This window comes from Anolis sagrei, chromosome 3 (genome assembly GCF_037176765.1).
Source record: "Anolis sagrei isolate rAnoSag1 chromosome 3, rAnoSag1.mat, whole genome shotgun sequence".
Taxonomy (NCBI): Eukaryota; Metazoa; Chordata; class Lepidosauria; order Squamata; family Dactyloidae; genus Anolis; species Anolis sagrei.
In genome coordinates this window covers 48,957,293-48,979,202 of record NC_090023.1, presented here as the reverse complement: position 1 = coordinate 48,979,202, position 21,910 = coordinate 48,957,293, and the positions used below count along the sequence as shown (strand labels likewise).

The following is a 21,910-nucleotide window of genomic DNA, read 5'->3' as shown; positions in this document are numbered from 1 at the left end:
TAACAGTACAGAATCAATAGCTATTAAATTAATTTGTTATTCATGATAGAATCATTAATCATGACAAACCTAATATCAATACCAACGATTGGTCTTGTAAGCCTAACACTAGTTATACCAGAGTGGGATAGTTTTTCTTGCTGTATCAACACTGCTCTTATTCAGTCATTCATTCCAGGGTTCAATAAGAGTATTTTATTAAATCAAGTATGAGCATGAGGCTGTCTTCCCTTAATCTCTGTTCTCTCTCCTCTTTTAATATATTGGCTTTGTTGCAAAAATCCTATCTTGAACCAAGCTAGCCTGAAGATCCTTCTGTCTTTGATCTTTGTCTTTATCAGGAAAGTTGGGTAGGATGTGATCACTGAGTTCCACAATCACTGGCAGACATCCATGCTACTTTTGAGAGTAAATGAATAGACAGATATAATGGCAGGTAGTTTTCATTCAGTACTTTGGGACTTCAAAACCCTTTTACAAATTGTTGAACCTGAAATACACTGGTACTTATTTCCATGAATTTATTTATTTGTTATTATTTATTTACAGCTTTTATATTTCACCCTTCTCACCCCGCAGGGGACTCAGGGCGGATTACAGTGTACACATATATGGCAAACATTCAATGCCATTTTTAACATACAACATATACAGACATACACAGAGGCATTTAACTTTTTCTGGCCACCAGGAAAGCTGTCGCTTTAATCGTCCATCTGCGATGCTGATGAAGCACTTCCGCATTCCCGCATACTTCCCCGCTGGAATGCTTTGCTGGAGTCTTCTTTATGGCCTCATAAATCAGTTAATTTAGCCTCCCCACACTTTAAGGTGGTACCTTATTTTCCTACTTGACAGATGCAACTGTCTTTCGGGTTGCAAAGGTCAACAACAGGCTACACACAATTGGTTGGAAACCCACTCCAATCCGGGCTGGCTTCGAACTCATGACCTTTTGGTCAGAGTGATCTTAATGCAGCTGACACCCAGCCAACTGCGCCACAATCCCGGTGCCACTCATATCCATCATTTGAAACTCATATCCACCATTTCATATACACATACCTGCGGGGAAATAATTTCTAGCAAATTCCTAGAGACATGATTTCCCCTGAAACAATACCATGTGGTTTTGTTGGAGGATCTAGCAATTTCTGAGAAAGAATACCTTCTGCATCCATTAATTCCACCAGTCACAGTTTGAAATTTAAAGAAAAAAAATCCAAAAAGGAAATTTTGATTTTGCCATTTTATACAAAGGGTATTTTATATAAGGAACACCATTTTACTGTTTGATTGTATTATGTGGCACTTGATCATTGGACCTGACCATCTATAGATTTTAGTATCCATGGTCCTGCAAATGAGATAATGTTTTGTCACACATATGTAAAAATTTCATTGAAGCACCACCACTTCTGTAAACCTCTATTTGCTATACAGTTATTAAGACCTTAATGTGTAATCTGAAGTTGAGTTAGAGCAACGTCCTGCCCCATCCTACTGGCATCCCATGGTTTAAGTGGGGCATCGAGTTCTTTCTCATGCTGTCACTACATGATCTCCTTCCACTCCTTTCAGGCCATGAGCCATCAGTGATGTGTCCCCTTCCTACATAAAGTAACCACCACTTGCTATTAAACAAATAAACTTGATCAATATTTGGCTAGTCTACAATCCTGAGATTCTATTAGTACCTTTATTTCATTATTACTTCTCCTCATTCAGAAAAGTATTGTGCTTTTAGAGTCACCTTACTCAACAAAGCACTCCAAAAATGGGGTCAAACAATGCATTTGATTTTGTTTCAAGTAATATTTTACAGGTTTACAATAATTCTTGCCACTTTCAGAGTTACATCATTTCCCTTCACTGACCAGGGCTTCCTCAAGTAATTTAATACACTTACTTTTCCTTATGACCTTTTCCATGCTCTTCCTTTATTAACATCTTTAACAATCTTATTAACCATCTTGTAACCTTTCAATCACCTATTGTATTTTATGTTGCTTATTCTATTAATCACTGATGGATTTTTCTACTTCCATGTTCATCAGAGGGTTACAGAAATTGCCATTACTGCAAACGGAGACCAATAAATTATCTCAGGCTACTTAAATCCTTTTTGCCATTTGTTTTACTTGATCTTTATACCCAACACCAATTTTCTATCCAAAAGTTTAAAATTTATTTGGTGTCCCCTGAAACAGGAAGGACAACAAGGCTGGCAAGAAGGAGGTACAGTAATCCCCCTTGAATGTCTGTTACCATGAACTCTATGATAAGACAACACAAAATTAAACAAGAGTGAGTAGCAGAAAATGAAACTCCCAGATTGGATGCACTCAACTAACTCCTAGGGCACAGAAGGCAATTATGACTGTTACTTATATTAATCGCCCAGCTAGACTCAAGTGAAAGGATATTAGACAGTTGATATACTTATAGGCGAGAGGAAAATTCATAGTTGCACAATACATGAAATGGGAGAAGCATGAATAAGTGGAAGCATCAAGGTGAGAAAAACTGGGATTTTACTCTATCTAGTCCAACTGTCTAGTCCAGTATTTCTCAACCTGCGGGTCGGGACCCCCGAGGGGGTCGTGAGGGGGTGTCAGAGGGGTCACCAAAGACCATCAGAAAACACAGTATTTTCTGTTGGTCATGGCGATTCCATGTGAGCCAATTCTATAGGTGGAGTTCAGAATTCTATAGGTGGAGTTCAGCCAATTTTATAGGTGGAGTTAAGAATGTTCTTTGATTTTAGTGAACTATAAATCTCAGCAACTACAACTCCCAAATGTCAAGGCCTATTTTTCCCAGACTCCACCAGTGTTCACATTTGGGCATATTGAGTATTTGTGCCAAGTTTCGTCCAGATCCATCATTGCGTGAGTCTACAGTGCTCTCTGGATATAGGTGAACTACAACTCCCAAACTCAAGGTCAATGCCCACCAAACCCTTCCAGTGTTTTCTGTTGGTCATGGGAGCTCTGTGTACCAAGTTTGGTTCAAATTCATTGCTGGTAGAGTTCAGAATGCTCTTTGATTATAGGTGAACTATAAATCCCAGCAACTACAACTCCCAAATTACAAAATCAATCCTCCCCCAACTCCACTAGCATTCACATTTGAGCATATCGGGTATTTGTGCCCAGTTTGGTCCAGTGAATGAAAATACATCCTGCATATCGGATATTTAGATTATGATTTATTAACAGTAGTAAAATGACTTATGAAGTAGCAACAAAACCAATGTTATGGTTGAGGGTCACCACAAAATGAAGAACTGTATTAAGGGGTCATGGCATTAGGAAGGTTGAGAAACACTGGTCTAGTCTATCTTGTCCCCATGTCTAGTTATTTTAACTAGTCACTCATGGGCTTGATTACATCAGGGAAACAGCAGTCCTCTCCAGAATCCTTCCTGCATCCAGAAAATGCAAAAGGTGGTGAACAGATTTTTTTTTCATGTCAGGAGTGAATTGAGAAACTGCAGATTGCTTCTAGTGTGAGAGAATTGGCCCCCTGCAAAGACATTGCCCAGGGGACACTCAGATGTTTTTGTTGTTTTAACATCCTTGTGGGAGGCGTTTCTCATGTCCCCAAAGAGGAAGCTCATCCACGCTCTCCCTGGATTCAAACCTCCAACCTGTTGGTTTTCAGTCCTGCTAGCACAAGGGTTTAACCCATGGCACCATCTGTGTGCGCCCTTGCCGCTCTGAGTCCCCCCTCGGGGATGAGAAGGGCAGGGTAAAAATGCTGTAAATAAATAAATAAATAAATAAATAATGGAGAACCGATAAGATTACCTGACCAGCTATCTCCAGTATGTTAAACAAATAGTATAAGTCTATAAATCTTGGCAGCAGAATAACAAGAATGGAATGATCCTGGATAAAGTTTGGAGTAAGCTTTCAAATTGTGTGTAGAAGACAAAAAACATTGTGATTTTTAAAATATATTTTTATATTGTTGCATATTGTTAGATTTGGATAAAGAGGTGCAGAAACTGGCTTCTTTCTTTGTGGTGTAAGAGCATATCCCTATTCATTCCAGGTTATTTCTGCCTCTGGCACCAACATTTTTATAACACCCAGGAACACATTCATTTTGTTACCTGTATGTTTCCATCTTTTTCTAAATTAGTTTATTGTTTTTATTTGAAATTGTTGTAAAGTATTCAAATAGTATCATTTGAAAATTCATGTTTAAGGATGGGATATATATATGTATAATTGCTGAGAATGACTGAAATCAGCATCTTACTAGTATTGTCTCTGAAGACAGTATCATGTGTTGGATGTTCAAGAATTTCCATTTATTTCGATTGACTGCACATCTATGAAGTAATTGTTTAGAAAGTGATAAGACACTGGTTGCTTCTAGTGTCTTATCTATAGCCTCAGACGGGCTATAGAATTCAATGCACAATGTATATCTATAGAGAAAACACATAGACAGGGAGGGGGTTTAGACAATTTGTCATGGGGAAGGAGAAATGATTTTTACTGTGAAAACATCTTCTTCACCTAAGTTCCTGGAGGGTCACCAAAAACATGTTCATTTGGAAAGCTGCATAACAGTCTACACTTGCATATATGTATGAATATAGGTCTCTTTCCTACCTATACCTAGCCTTCTCATCCATTTTGATCTAAATACAATTCCATCTTCTACAAATAAAGCATTAACATTATGAAGGTACAGGAAAAAATAGCTAGCTAAAATTTCATAGTATGAGTACATTTGCTCGTGCATTTCTTAACATAAAGAAAACTAAGGGCAGGATATGTTTGGGTTTTCTAAATATCTTGTCCTTGAGCATAAAAGAAACTGTGTGAAAGTTTAATTAGAGTAAAGCCTGTCTCAGGTTGACCAATGAACTCCCAAGGAAATCAGATTGTGTGTAACCATCAGTTTTGATAAATGACAAAAAGCTAGAGAGATAAAAACCAGGTCCTAACAGGCCCAATGAACCAATTTCCTATATACAATGCACTTCAACTGCATACCTCGGTTGTTTATATTCATTAAAAGGGATGCCTTTAACTTAACTACTAAACCAGGCTAAACAAACATGCAAATCACAATTTTCCGATGTTTGTAAATACCATCTAATGCCAATTCCAATACATGTGGTTGTAAAAGGTTTCTTCCAAACATGTCAGACATAATTACACAGAAATTTTACATACACTGTAAAAAAACAAAAAACATGGCAGCTCTTCCCCAATGGCTTTAAATTACATCTAACCATTCAAAAGAACCAAAGATTCAGTTAAATACTATATTACTGAAGTTCAAATTTACTGAGTCCTAGCAAGGGAGCTTTTTTTCATATCCAAAGAATGATGGATTTAATTGGAATTAAACTAGGCATTGTATAATTAAAAGCAACAAGCAATCTTGTAGGTGCTTTTGTAAGTTCAAAATTTGGTTTTTTAAAAAATATGCTATGGAGTTTTGCAACCCGTCAAATGTTTTCCTACACATATATAATTGGCATTGACCCTTCAAGAGCACACTTCAATGTTCTGTTGAATATTATCCACTATTTCAAGTGTAGATTGGCATAATACTTTGCTACTCTATCTTCCACCACCTTAAGATGTGTTGGGGTATAGTAAACTGGGAGCTATGGGAGTATAGCTCCCATAGTTCTCAAGCAGCATAGAATCATAGAATCATAGAGTTGGAAGAGACCTCATGGGCCCCCTGCCAAGAAGCAGGAAAATTGCATTCAAAGCACCCCTGACAGATGGCCATCCAGCCTCTGTTTAAAAGCCTCGAAGGAAGGAGCCTCCACCATACTCCGGGGCAGAGAGTTCCACTGCTGAACAGCTCTCACAGTCAGGAAGTTCTTCCTAATGTTCAGATGGAATCTCCTTTCTTGTAGTTTGAAACCACTATTCCATATCCTAGTCTCCAGGGCATCAGAAAACAAGCTTGCTCCCTCCTCCCTATGACTTCCCTTCACATATTTATACAAGGCTATCATGTCTCCTCTCAGCCTTCTCTTCTTCAGGCTAAACATGCCCAGCTCTTTAAGCTGCTCTTCACAGGGCTTGTTCTCCAGACCCTTGATCATTTTAGTCACCCTCATCTGGACACATTCCAGCTTGTCAATATCTCTCTTCAATTGTGGTGCCCAGAATTGGACACAATATTCCAGGTGTAGTCTAACCATTCTAGGTATGGTCTAACCATTCCAGGTGTGGTCTAACAGACACATTTGGAGTATTTCAGGCTGGATAAGGCTGCTCTAATATCAGTCAAGTATTTGGATTGGGTTTTACACCATAGGAATTCTTGATCAACTGCTTCAAGAAGCCCAGGCGAATGTGTATGCTGGCTTAGGCTTTTTCAAAATTGTAGTCCAACAACAGATGAGTATTCATACTTGACAACTAGTGCTTTAAAATAACAGGAATCATGAGGCACACAGTGTCACCATTCACCCCAAACAAATCCTGAGCAGTTTGAGTTGAAAATACCTGCACATTTGCAAAGTTGGCTAGTATCAGAATTAACATGTTCTCATGCCACAAAACAAAATACTATTCTTTCAGGAATATCCCCTACCAGGCATCTTCACGGGACTTTCCCTTTTAGTTTAAGCAGTCACTTTCAGCCCTTTATTCTTTGATTTTCAGATCAAAATAATATTATGAAAAGAAAATACTACTGGGACATATAAACTAAGAAAACATGAGTCCTGAGTAGGGCTTCTCTCTACCTGCTTTTCTCATTGGTATAGTCTCCCTATACCAAAAGGAGTCTTCAATCCTTGTGTCGTTCTTCCTAAATGTGCATCCATTGACTTCAATTAGACTCACCTCTGAACAGACATGCTGGGTATTGTCTATAATAAAAACACTGCAAAGGTATTGTTGGTACAGAGACTGGACTTTTTTTTTACTACAGCTCCTAGAAATTTCACTGTCTACACTAGTTAAAGAATTCTGGAAGCTGTAGTCCAAAAGCGTAGCTCTTCCAAGCTTTTTGTAGACACTGGCACATTTCTGTTTTTCTGGAAAGCATTCTAGAATATTTTGTACAGGGATGTGTAAAAGGGCATGGCCTTGTTTTGTCCAAGAGCCCTCAAAATTCTGTCAGCAAAGTTGCTGTCCATCATGTCCCCATGCAGGAAAGTAACAGTTGTGACAGGCAGCATACCCATTGGAATTGTTTTGGCGAAAAATATTTGAGCAGCTGTAACTCCCCACTGGATTTCCATTTCAAAAGAAGCAGCATTCAGAGCAGCTAGATGTCTGCTCCAGCCCTTTGTGGCCCCATCAAACCTTGTGAAGTGTTCCCTTAGGTAACGGTAGTTGAGATTTTCTGCACATCAGTGCATCTACTTATAGCAGTGCCCATAGTGATGAGCATGCAAAACTAGAAAGACAGAGGCACTTCTTCTGGTCTTTGAAAACACCAGACATCTGGAAAATACTCAGAACTAAATACTATGCATGCTGACATATCCTGAACAACAGTGGTAATGCTATCACCTATAAACTTAATCAAAATTTAATGTACACTGCAAACATACACCTTTATTCAATGCAAAACAGATTATTGGGTAGGAAAAGACTAGCTTGCCATTCCATAATCCCCTAATCTTGCAATAAAAATTGTGCTTTACTATCAATATTTCACAATAAAATTGTAACAGAAAGAATATGACATCGGAATAAAATATGTAACCCAAAATGAGTAAGCAATGGTATTTATTTAAGGAGAAGAAATTATAATTGACACAACTGGACTTAATGTCAGGGGGAAACCTTTACCTTTACCCCACTGTAAACTATGAAATCATGATCTTGAGATCACAGGTTCATACTTGAATAATCTTGCTATCTTTTTGTAAATCTTCCTTTGGTAGCTTTTTGATTTCATTTTATAATCTAGACTACACTGTGGATTACAAAAATTAGGTAATAGCAGAGCTTTCAAAAAATTAAAAGATTTCAAAGAAAATATTAAAATTAAAGGATTAAAATTAACAATGTTTACATTGTTTATAGACGTTTCATAGCTTTTCATGTTTTCAGTATGTTGGTATTTGACAGAATGGTTCACAGTATACTTTCACAGCCACTGAAAAGCATGAAGTTATACACTTGAGATGCTGTCCCTGATTTGTTTCCTTGTTTGGGTCAAATCAAGTGGGAAACTAGGCTGAAAACTGAACCTTTTCAAAAGCCATGGTATCTATAACATCAGTGGAAAAGCTCTGATGATCCAGTCTCCTATCACATGATCTTCATTTACCTGGGCTTTCCCTCAGGGTGGGGAGAGGGTAGCTAAATGCTACCCCAGGTCAATCCCCAGCCCCCCCCCCATTCCCCCCAAAAAATCTTATCGGAGGGGACTGCTGGCAGTGCAGGCCCCTCTGCACAATCCTCCTGATGCTTGAAAATGATGCACGAGGAGATGGTAGGGGTGGTCCTCCCTCCCACCTCCTGATGCTCACCCCTTTGGTAAATTTAAAGGAAAGAATGAGGGTCTAGAGGGGACTCCTTTGAGCTCTATGTGCCTGAAGGACTGGGATGGCTCTGGGGATTGATCACTGGGATTGCGGAACACAGTTCCGGGACTCAATCCCCACAAGCTCTGTGCCTTTTAGTAAGGTCTGGATCTGTTGAGGTGTTTTATTAATCCCAAGTAAACTGCATTTTCCCAATTTACTTTGGATTAATCCAGGTTTACCTGAAGCATCATTTGGATACCTCAGATAAACCCATCACTTATCATGGGTCTGGGGCCTGTATAGAAGGGCCCTCAGACTATGGTTTTCATGGTTTGCATATTTAAGGATTTTTTAATGCAATTGTGTGGTTCTTGTACTGTTTACCTGGTTCTCTCTATAACAGTCAGGCTATTTATGATCTGAAGTACATGATGAACTCCTGTCCTCAACTATACTACATCCTTCCCTTTTAATATCTCCAGTAACTACAGGAAGTGAAATACATTTCTCATTGAATATCCAAGGGTAATTTCAAAAGTAGTTTATGAAGAAATTTTTAGAGCTATATTTGTTCTGAAATCAGTTCTATGAGTGTTGAAGATGGCAATATTTATTCGGGTTTCTTAAGTAGAAATTTACATCCCACATATTTGTGGCTCATATGTGTTACAAAAACAATTTCCTCCGAGGCTTCCAGGCTCATAAATATCATCTAATAAAGTGGTTGATATTTGCATTTAAGACACCATTCAACCTTCTTTTTTTTCTTATGCAAGCATCAGCATTTTATTCCATGGTATTTTATGCAAATAAATTCAGACCAAGTGAACAGTGGGAAACTCAGCAATGATGGTAAAGCTTTTCTTCAGAGAGTTTGGTGGAAGGGAGCATCCAATGTGATCTCATCTCCGATAACTTTCCACAAATGGTCTGCATTTATGCTGAGAGACTGACAGAAATAAAATGCCTACCCACAAGGGAAATGATACTGTTTCTAACCATTGAAGTTAAAAGTAAAAAAAGGGAAGCTGTAACATACGCAGTACAAGTTCTAAATAAAATCTTTATTTAGGTCTCAGCATCGGAGCTGAAACATACTTTTCTGGAAACCACAGAAAAATGATACTCAATCTGCAACAAGTTATTTTGCAAATGGCAGAATGATTGATTATATATGTAATTAAATAAGATGGTGTTTCAGTGCTACCCCTTTCCCCTCAAATTCAAAATGGCAGCATGCTTGCTGTATTCTTGACTGCTTTCCTGGGGCTGGTGGTAGCTATAATTATTTTAAGCAGCAGAGCTGCAAAAATCCAAAACAGCTTCACCTTCACAGGAAAAGACAAACATTAAATATAAGAAGAGGGGGCAAGAATTAATGCAGCAGGAAGACTAGTTTACACTGAGACCAACTAGCACTTTCTGTTATGTTTCTTTGAATTATTACAACCCTTGAGCAATTATGAAGATGGGAAGTACAGGGTAAAAATGAAATAAAATTACCCCACCGGCAATATCATAATGTGGGTGAAAATACAGTTGGTTTGGGGTTGCTTGTAAAATCAGTTTGTCCATGTAGAGCCACTTACAAGAAGAATAAAGCAAATCAGCTAAATCCAACATATCAAGGTTTTCCTAACAAAAAGGAAATCTTTCTCCTGCCCCAATCCAAAAACAATTGAAGGATGTTCTGTTTCTTATTCTAATCTGAAAACAACTGAAGGAGCTCCATAAATTTGTTTACTATTTTTATTATATGATCCCACATATACATGAAGTCCTAGACTTGTATTACCAACATGGCTAATGTAAAAATAATCTATCACCGAGTCTCTTAGAAAATTTCTCAGAAGAGGTTTCCCATTGGCATATCTTGAAGATGAGAGTGTGACTGTTTTGAGGTTGGCCAGTGGGTTTCCATGGCCAAGAAGAGTTTCAAATCTTGGTCGCCCAGACTCTAATTCAGTACACAAACCAATTCACCACACTAGCTCTCAAGACCTTGCTTTACCTGGAAGTTACATGTTGCTTTCTTTTCCATGTGCATCTTGAAGATCACACTAGCTTGTACTATGTAACCTGTAACAGAAATTTTTGTCTTTGGGCTATTTTTCTGTGTCAGATAATATCTCTTCCATACTGCATCTCATCTTCATAGTCTTTTTTGAACTTTTAATCATTTTTTTCTATCTGGTTACCAAAACTGAAAGAGAACGCCAAATGAGATCATATCAACACTTGGTGATGCCATTTTGGTTACTGCAATATGTTGCTGTTTCATATTCATCTTCGTTTTCTAAATTTCATCCCCTAAATCCTTTTTATCGAGCCAACTATTCCCCATTTCATACTTGTGGAACTGAGGGTTTATTTCTTATGTGTAGCACTTTAATTTTATATAAACAAGCTTCTCTATACTTACTCCACACAACTGCTTGGCAAGAAAAGTAAAAATGATTGCCAAGCAAGATCAAACAGATTTTAGATACCATAATTCGCTTCAACCACAACTCAGTTAAGCTCAAATGATTGGATTTAAAGCAATTTACTGAGAAAACAGATTGAAATAACCATTCACTTTCACTGATTAAAAATATTTTAAAATCCTATCTCAATATCCATATGTGATAGCAAGAGTGACAGAGAGAGGAGAGAAAGATGTGTTTGCATTGCTTGGGGTATGTTTGCAATACACAAGGCACACAAAAAAATACAATGAGGGGTTCAGATAAGAGGCAAGCATAGTTAATGGATGTCTGTTATGGTAAGCCAAGGTTCTGTGGACAAGCTGGCATGATGCCTCCCACTTTCTGATCAATCCCACCCAAGACTAGAGCAGCTAAACAAACTACAGACTTCAGTATGTGGTTTGTGTAGCATGATGTGTTAAACCTGTAGGAGTTGGTTCTCTCCCAACAAGCCAGAAAAGGAATCCAGTTTTTTTCCTCCCACTAGGTTCTAGTTTATTTAGCTGTTCCCACTGCAAGTTGAAGTGATTGGGAAGCATATGCCACACTGGATCCCCTGTTTACTACCACAAGTCAAGCAGACCAAAGATTAGCAGGGGTAGGTTTGCATTTATTTATTTATTTACTCTATTTATATAACACTTTTCTCAGGGGGGACTCAAAGTAGTTTACAACAAATAATGGCAAAATTTGATGCCTCAGATACCTATGAAACCAAATCATAAATCTAAACCAAAACTATAACTATGTATTAAATCAATAAGACAATTAAACATAAGATAAAACAACATTTAGACACGAGGACACAAAAATTAAAACCACCCAATATAAACACTGAAATCACATGATCCAATCTCATAGACCAGGGCCATTCCAAATATCAGTTGCACATATTCCATATTTATTTCTTGTACTGTATCTCATTTTATTCTTTCCCTATGTACAAAACTATATATTTGTGTATACACAACCAATGTATAAAACCTAGAGAGTATTTTATTGTATGTCTACAACAGAGTAGCCCCTATCCAAGCTTTATGATGGGAATCACAATCCATTTGCAATACTTTAGACAAGGAGCAGAGGCGGCCCTAGGTAATTTTCAACAGTAAGCAAACAGTATTTTGGTGCCCCCCCCCCCCCCCAACCAATCACTGATATATATTTTCTGTTTGTCATGGGAGTTCTGTGTGCCATATTTTGTTCAATTCCATCATTGATGGAGTTCAGAATGCTCTTTGATTGTAGGTGAACTATACATCCCAGTAACTACAACTGGCATATGTCAAGGTATATTTCCCCCCAAGAGCGCCTCAAGAGCGTCCCTGGGCAAAATTAACTATACTGCGAATGCTTACTTTGCGTAATGGGTTGAGCCACCCCTGACAAGGAGGCACACTCGATTAAACATCATAGAACAGTTTGGCAGCATGTAGCATATTCTTATACTGGTCTACTCAGAAATAAATCTCTTTAACTCCAGAAATACAATAACATACATGAATATAATGTCTCCGTCAGACATATGTTTGTGTGGGGACACAAGAAAGGTCCTCTCATTGGTTGTTCCAACACTTTGCTATATCTCTAGGGAGTTTGCTACATCTCTGCTGTTCTTAAACTTGCATACACTCATATTTTATGCCAGTAGGCTTTTGGCTTTAAAAATACCCTCAAATGTGGTATCTGTTCCTTCATTCTTATGTATATGCTTATATTTGAGATTGGCTTATTTATTCATTAAACTGTGGGATAAGAGCTTTTGTAGTTTGTACAGTTTGCTAAAAATAAGGAATGACATAAAAAATAAGAAAGGCCTCAAGGAAACCATAATGCATTAAAACAATAAAGATAGGAAAATATAAAACCCACCTTACACCACGTGGATGAAATAGAACATGTTTTGAATATATCATTATTAGCTTAACACCTTGAGCTTTGGTTTTAGTAGAAAGCCCAGGTGCAAATTCAATCAAGCCAACAACACAAAGCTATACTCTGCTGTGACTTTTTATTTAAACATATGTAAAATTCTAGGACAAAGTGCTTCACTGAAATACAAAAGACTATAACCTTGTATATCGGTCATTGCTTTACTGAAAAGTATTTGAATAATCCTTTTGGAATAGATGTAAAGAAGTGGCAGTGTTCAAAAACAGCTTTATGCTTATTTTCCTGTTGAGCTGTAATGCTGCCTTTGATATCTTGATTCTTTAGATATTTTCCAGAAAGCATTTAAATCCCCACAGATATCTTGCTTCATTATTATTGGTTTGTTGCATTGATATTTCTCCTTCCCACCAATGAACTCAAAGTGGCAAACCTGGACGGTGAAGCATGGTAGGTGGTGACAGTTTAGCATGAGGCAATTCTGTGGCAGGAAGGAGAGCTATTATCTATCTAAAGCTCTATGTCAGAGATTGAAACCATAGGGCACTCTATATGTTATTGTATTATAACTCTCAGCACCTCTAGCCATTGTAGCCAATGGTCACAAATGTCAAGATGCCCTGATCAAAAGGACCTGGGGTCCAATGACAACATGAAAAGAGACAGCTTTGGGGCAAATGTATGTGGAAGCGATGTACATGTGTTCCTATGTTCTCTTCAATACAGGAGTCTTTTCTGTCCCTTTTGCCTACTCAGAACTGGGCTGTTATCATTACTGCTTGGGTCTTAATCCTGGGAAAATGTGGGGAAGAAGAAGGAGGAAAAAAAGGGGAGGAGGAGGAGGAGGAGAAAAAGAGGAGGAGGAGAAAAAGAGGAGGAGGAGGAAGAGGAGGAGGAGAAAAAGAGGAGGAGGAAGAGGAGAAAAAGAGGAGGAGGAGGAAGAAGAGGAAAAGGAAGAAGAAGAGGAAGAGGAAGAGGAAGAGGAAAAGGAAGAAGAAGAAGAAGAAGAAGAAGAAGACAGTAATGTATACATTGCAGATAGTCTATGAGCAGTTTAGGCATAGAACTTGTTGTTCATTCGTTCAGTCGTCTCCGACTCTTCGTGACCTCATGGACCAGCCCACGCCAGAGCTCCCTGTCGGCCGTTACCACCCCCAGCTCCCTCAAAGTCAGTCCAGTCACTTCAAGGATGCCATCCATCCATCTTGCCCTTGGTCGGCCCCTTTTCCTTTTGCCTTCCACTTTCCCCAGCATAATTGTCTTCTCTAGGCTTTCCTGTCTCCTCATGATGTGGCCAAAGTACTTCAACTTTGTCTCTAGTATCTTTCCCTCCAGTGAGCAGTCAGGCTTTATTTCCTGGAGGATGGACTGGTTGGATCTTCTCGCAGTCCAAGGCACTCTCAGAACTTTCCTCCAACACCACAACTCAAAAGCATCGATCTTCCTTCGCTCAGCCTTCCCTAAGGTCCAGCTCTCACATCCGTAGGTTACTACAGGGAAGACCATGGCTTGGACTAGGCGGATCTTTGTTGCCAGTCTGATGTCTCTACTCTTTATTATTTTATCGAGACTGGACATTGCTCTCCTCCCAAGAAGTAAGCGTCTTCTGATTTCCTGGCCACAGTCTGCATCTGCAGTAATCTTTGCACCTAGAAATACAAAGTCTGTCACGGCCTCCACGGTTTCTCCCTCTATTTTCCAGTTGTCAATCATTCTTGTTGCCATAATCTTGGTTTTTTTGACGTTTAGCTGCAACCCGGCTTTTGCGCTTTCTTCTTTCACCTTGATTAGAAGGCTCCTCAGCTCCTCCTCGCTTTTGGCCATCAGAGTGGTGTCATCTGCATATCTGAGCTTGTTAATGTTTCTTCCAGCAATTTTCACCCCAGCTTTGCATTCATCCAGCCCCGCACATCGCATGATGTGTTCTGCATACAAGTTAAAAAGGTTGGGTGAGAGGATGCAGCCTTGCCGTACGCCTTTCCCAATCTTGAACCAGTCTGTTGTTCCGTGGTCAGTTCTTACTGTTGCTACTTGGTCCTTGTACAGATTCCTCAGGAGAGAGACAAGGTGGCTTGGGATGCCCATCCCACTAAGAACTTGCCACAATTTATTATGATCCACACAGTCAAAGGCTTTAGAATAGTCAATGAAGCAGAAGTAGATGTTTTTCTGAAACTCCCTGCCTTTCTCCATTATCCAGCGGATATTGGCAATTTGGTCTCTCGTTCCTCTGCCTTTTCTAAACCCAGCTTGAACATCTGGCAACTCTCGCTCCATGTATTGCTGGAGTCTTCCTTGCAGGATCTTGAGCATTACCTTACTGGCATGAGAAATAAGGGCCACTGTACGGAAGTTTGAGCAGTCTTTCGCATTTCCCTTTTTTGGTATGGGGATATAAGTTGATTTTTTCCAGTCTGATGGCCATTCTTGTGTTTTCCATATTTGCTGGCAAATGGCATGCATCACCTTGACAGCATCATCTTTTAAGATTTTAAACAGTTCAGCTGGGATCCCGTCGTCTCCTGCTGCCTTGTTGTTAGCAATGCTTCTTAAGGCCCATTCAACCTCACTCCTCAGGATGTCTGGTTCTAATTCATTCACCACACCGTCAAAACTATCCTCAATATTATTATCCTTCCTATACAGATCTTCTGTATAGTCTCGCCACCTTCTCTTGATCTCTTCAGCTTCTGTTAGGTCCCTGCCATCTTTGTTTCTTATCATACCAATTTTTGCCTGAAAAAATTTTGCCAATTTTTGCCTTACATGTCATAGAACTTGACATGTAGCTAAACAAATTGAAATAGAAGCAAGGCAACTGATCATATGAATAAGTAAAGTGTCACCCCCCTTCACTACTTGTATCCTAGATGAATGTGCTCAGATCTGTACTATTGATTGAAGAGACTTGGGTTTTTTGCTCTTACTCTCCTACATCTGCACTGCTGTAATTTATGTGAATTGCAGCTAATAATCAGTTGTGTTATGCTTAATCAGCATATCAATAATGTGCTTGGCAAAGATTGCATGATCTTATTTCCCAGACCCCTCCACAAATTTGAATGATTGACAGCATGAAAATTGCACAAATGCAGGTGTTGGTGCAGGATATTGTCTCTGTGGACTCTGCAATCAAGTAGAAGTTAATGGGGCTATTTCACTTTTTAATAGTTGTTTCTTTGACTTTGTGTGTGTGTGTGTGTGTGTGTGTGTGTGTGGAAGAAAATGGTCCAGACTCCCTAAAGACTTGAATGAGCTTAACCAGATAATCATTGTGATACAGATGCTAATATTATAAATGAGGGGAGATAGCTGCGAGGGAGAAAGAAACTATGGCATTCTTTGAGAGTGATAATATTGAATCCAGGTTAAAGTGCTAACACTGGAGAGTTATCAAGTGGAACGCAAATTTGTGAATACAAATAAGGGTAAAACACAACATGAATATTCATGGACTTTGCATAGCTGCAAATCAAGTCAGTAATGAAAAAATAACTTGAGAATCTCGAAGCAGCCAAACCAAAACCTACCTTTTCTGCTCTCAACAATTAACCCTTGTGTGTAGTGCAAATAAAATAATGTACACGAAGGATCTTTATAGAGTGCATTCAGCTGGGGAGACCGGAAAGGGGACTTTTTATACCAATGAAAGTAACCTGCCTCAGCATATTGGCACTTATGGGTCGTGATGGGGATATATTGCTGTGTCTTGGAACTTGGCTGGCATCATACCAACACCCTCATTTGTGAGTCACAGCTTTGAGTGTAGCTCTATTAACTTTGGCTTATAAATCACCATAGTGCTATTAGCAATGTTTCAATACGATGTGACATCTTTATTATAATGCTTTTCCTCTGAAGTTTAAGTTCATATTTTAGTTAGGCTTCAGACAGATGTGTATTCGGCAGAGTTTTAATTAATATAGTAGAAGTAAAATGCCAGGGAAATATTGTCTTTCCTGCGTACCTCTTTTCACTTTCTGAATACTACTTCCTTCAACAGCCCAATTTTTCAAACTAGAATAGATGAACAAGAAGAACTTAAACTTAAATATACTGTACTTCTGCTTCATTAAAATCTAGGGATGTTTTGCTATTCAATTCAATAAAAGTAACAGAGCACACTTGTCTTGGCATGAGAAATCTTGGTGTACATGAGGTTTGTAGAACACACATAGATAACTCTAAGATAATATGCATTGTACAGAGATTTAGACTTCTCTGATTCCAAGAAAGATCAATAGATAGAAACAGCATGCGCTGCTCAAATGTACCCAGGTCAAAACAGGTTTCCATACAACTAAGCAGTATGCTGTATGAGACATAACAGTTTCTGTAATAGCTTAATATGCATTTCTGTTTCCTATGATTCCCATGATACTCTGCTTCCAGTCTGTGCCAGCTGATTTGCCTCTTTCTGCTGTTTCCATTTGTGGCCAAAAGCCACAACAGAGAAAGAGAGCACAACCAAGGATTAAAAGCGCCTTCAAAAAGAGCAAAACTGAAAGTCTGCAAAACTAAACCAAAACTCAGTTAGTGATTGTGTAGGAGGCTAGTTTGGAACAATTACTCCATTTGTGGAGTTTCTTTCTAAAAGGTCCCAAATCTCCCAAAAATAAAAAAAAAATACTTATAGGTGGCAGCACATTGTTCGCTAGGAGTAGAATATGATGTACAGATCAAAACTATCAAAATGTATGAAATCACTTTAGTAAAGGGTTTGGAAAATGTATTTTATAGCAATAGATTCAACATGTTTTTTCAATTCTTCTAAAATTTGTTCAGATGGATTTGGTACTTTTGAAAACAAGCTCCACATTTGGCAGCAATAAAGAGAAGATGTACTAGTGTCTTGCCCTCTCCATTTCTGAAAGTAATAACATAATTTTTTTATAAAAAACAAAACCTAAAACAGTGTCTAACCCACAGTGCATAACTCTCCCTGTGCACATATGCTATTGGGTGAAGCAGGAATGCAAGGAAAAAAGGTGAGAGGAACAAGAGGGTAAAGATGAAAGAGTGAGAATGTCTGGAGTTTTGGCTTACAGTTTTCTGTGATATGGAAAGCTTACTGAACCAATTTTCATTCATCTACTTAGGCTGGGGAGTGGGAAGGGGCAAACAGCAACTGCCGTTTTGGCATTGCTGATAGAAAGGATCTTCCTTTGCCTGCTGTGCAGTGGGGGCTTGAGAGGGGAGAGAAACTCAAATCTTGACATCAGTTGTAGTAAAGAGTTTCATTTGCTTGCTTAGAAGGGGGTGTGAGGGGAAGAAACAGCTTGACTCTTGGAGTTTGGGTTTGAAAGGAGCTTCTATGATAGTTTAGGTAGGGTGGATAATCAACTTTCTTCGCTTGGCAAACCTGCTGGAGACAACACAATGGGAAAATGTGTTGCCCTTCCTACTGATGTTTCCTCTGCACCTGCTAGAAGGGGCACAGCAGGAGGCAAGCTGCTTCTCCTCCTGGTCTTCCCCCTGCACCTGCTTCAAGAAGACACAACAGGAGATCTGTTGCCTTTCTCAATCCAGATGTGCTTTTTATTCCTAGAGAAAACTGCTGGAGAAAGCACAGCACGTTTTAACCAGTTGTTCTGAATGCTACTCTGAAACGTAACTGGCATATAATCTCCACTTCTGGTCACTCTGAAGAATATCCACACATTTATCTAGCCAGAAAAAGGTAAACCATCTTTAAAATTAGTAGCATGTAAAATTGCTAACTCTTTGGTGACTTCAGTTCCATTGGAATGTATCTCTCTGTTATAAAATTATTCCCGATGGAGCTGGTTCCCTCCATTTGCATCAGTCTCAATTCACTTCACAGGTCCAGGAATGCAAAACCAACTTGAACTGAAACTCTCTCATAATACACAGTGTCCAGAAACAGACAAAAAGGCATGTAACTGTCAGTTACATGCACACATTTTAACTAAACAAATTTACAATATGCATACATTTTAAGAATACACACAAAAACATTTCAGTCTATGAGAAATGCATTTACAAATTATATTAGGAAAATGTGGACAGAAGCATGTATGTTGGGAAGAAAAATATGCATGGAAAATACATACAATTTTTTAGTGGACATATACTGCTGCTCCGTGCTTTTATATTCTAATCCATATAAAGATGAGGGAAAAAAGCCACAACGACAAGGCACTATGTTCTAGCTTGGTATGATGGAAGAAGGAGACTATGGTTAAAAGCATTATTTCCTTTTTTATGGACTAACTTACCCCATGCGATGGATAGGAAATCCAGCCCAGCTCTCCCTGAAATGCTTTTGAATCCAGCAGATTAACTGTGAAAAGAATGAAAAAAGATGAAGGAGTTTGTCTGCTTCTGTTCAGTTAGTTTTAGTTTGTTTGGTTTGGCATTAAAACACAACTTGGAATGTTCCTTCAAAAAGTAATTAGTTGTGATTGCTTTTCCAAGGCCCATAAAAATAGTCAGTTATGAAGACAAACATTTTGCAAACATTATTTTGTTGTTCAAATTAATTGAATTCTTTTTGAAATGCTAGAGATCACTAGCTTGCATTACTACATATTTGTAATGACTGAGATCACTCACAAATGTAACCAAAAGAAGTTACAGTTATGACATAAAATGTTATTCTAATTATGTGTTGTTGAAGGCTTTCATGGCCGGAATCACTGGTTTGCTGAGAGTTTTCTGGGCTGTATGGCCATGTTCCAGAAGCATTCTCTCTAGCCAGGCTTTGAAGCTGCTAGGCTATTAAATGCTAATCAAGATGGCCAATTACAACATTCACACTTGCCTCAAGCTGACAAGAGTTCTTTCTCCCACCCTGGACATTCCACAGATATGTAAACCTCACTTGCCTAGTTTTCAACAAACCTCACAACCTCTGAGGATGCCTGCCATAGATGTGGGCGAAATATCAGGAGAGAATGCTTCTGGAACATGGCCATACAGCCCAGCAAACTCACAGCAACCCATATTCTATGTTAAAATCACAACAGAACATAGTAAGGTTTCCATTATGGCAAATGGTAATTCATTATCTATTTGTTATTGCAATGATTTACCTCCAAAAGGTAGTTAAACTCTCGTAGATAAAGAAAGTAGAGCAATCAAAGCAAAACAAAGCATTGGAACTAACTACCTCCAAGTGAATTTCTGCAGGGTGAAAATAAAACTGCCCTTATCAGCTGCACACATTCCACTTTACCACTCTTCCCAAAATGCCTGAAACTTGGCTCCGTGTGTAAAAACTATATTTGCAGGTGAGTGCTACAAGAAGATTCAAATTGCAGTTTCAAAGAGAGTTTGCACTTCGCAACTATAATGTTGCGACCTCAAGTCTTGCCTTTCTACTTTCTGTGTAATTCATTTATGCATATCTTGAGTTTCTGGATGGTATATAAAGATTAGACAGGGGAAGAAATCCTCTACTTCAAGCTAAGTTTAGGGTGCCCCCCCCCCACCCCACACACACCTTTCTTAGATAACCTCCAGCTTTGTAAGAGTTTTCTAATCTTCCAACAGAAAAGGCCAGGTTGGATATTGTAAGGCATGTTTGAAATGTAAATTGAAAATTCAGTTAAGTACATTTTGAAACTCTGAAATCAATGCTGAAAATAGATTCAATAAAATATACATTTTAACAGCCACTAAAAACAAACAGAAACCCACACAATGATATCTCTCCTATTTCTCACAATAAGCATATTGATCCTATTACTGTCGAGTAATCACATGATTCCATAAAGGTCCATTCATTTTTCAATGGAAACTAGGGAGATGGAATCAATACCATAGTAGAAGAATAAAATTATTGTGATAGTTTCCAGACTGACAGAAATCAATACGAATTATTAATACATAAGCACGTAAATAGTTAGAGTTCTCTTCTAATATTTAAGATTTAGAGCCAAGGGCAGACATTTTATGGATTTCTTTTTGCATCGTGAATTTAGTATTATATTTGTAAATAATATTTGTTAAATCCTACTGTAATAAATTTCTCAACATTTCCCCCTTCGGCAGCCATTAAGTTGTAGTCTACTTCTGTGGGAGTGAGTCTCCAAAATGTAATGGGACTTGCCTCTGAGTAGTTATGCATTGGATTTCAGTGTAAGTAAAAAAAAAAAGATCTTTAGAATATTGCTTTGCTTTAAGACTTTTTCTGTGTCAAACCCAGAATGTAAATCTTATTTATTTATCCTTTTTATACCCCACCTTTCTCAACCCTGTAAAGGACTCAAGGCAACGATTCGATGCCATGCAAACTTACATACATAATAAAATAAGCATATATATTTTTAAAAATCATTAAAACATATCAAACCTTAACACAGAAAAACTGATTATTTTCTTTGCAACAGCGACCAGAATTGCATTTGCTAAAGTATAGAAACAAGAACAAACTCCTTCAAAGTTGGAATGGTTGGATAAGATAATGGAAATCAAGGACATGGATGAATTGACATTTTGGCTTAGACAAAGCAATGGGAAAGGAATTAAAAGAACATACTGGAAGGTTTTAGAGGACTAATGGAAAAATGAACACACCTAGCTCCAGCAGGGAAGAGCTCCTTGCCCCACCCAGCCATTCCACAGATATATAAACCCATTGTCCTAATTCCAACAGACCTCACTACCTCTGAGGATGCTTGCCAAAGGTGCAGGCGAAACGTCAGGAGAAATGCCTCTAGAACATGGCCCTATAGCCCGAAAAAACCCACAAGAACCTACTTATTAAATCTTCACTTATTTCATTTCCATGCATAAATATAAAATAAAATGGTTTTCTGTTTGCTAGTTAAAATCATAACAACCTTTGCTAGTAATTGTTTATCCTTTTTTTGGTAAGTTTTGTGCAAGTTTAATGAATGTGGGGGGGGGGGGGTTTAGGCAGGAAAAAAATAGGGGAAAAAAATCTCACCGCTTTCGGATTTTGATTTAATTTTCATTTGGGGATTTTTTGATGGGGTTCACTGGTTGCCATCATGACATTCTTTATTTATGGGGACAAAAATATTTAGAATCTTAGACTTAGAAGGGGCCCCATAGGACATTTACTCCAATCCCCAATCTAAAGCAG

General features: G+C 38.4%; 1 protein-coding gene across 2 annotated transcripts in view; it reads right to left on the bottom strand.

Annotated features, from left to right (window-relative positions):
* The window catches only part of LOC132771984 (ephrin type-A receptor 3), a 262,038-nt gene that overhangs the window by 215,794 nt on the left and 24,334 nt on the right, over positions 1 to 21,910 (bottom strand). For both annotated transcript variants that reach the window (XM_060770622.2, XM_060770623.2), the window contains exon 2: positions 19,077 to 19,141. In XM_060770622.2, coding sequence (XP_060626605.2) covers positions 19,077 to 19,141 — 65 coding nt within the window. The remainder of the gene's footprint in view (positions 1 to 19,076; positions 19,142 to 21,910) is intronic.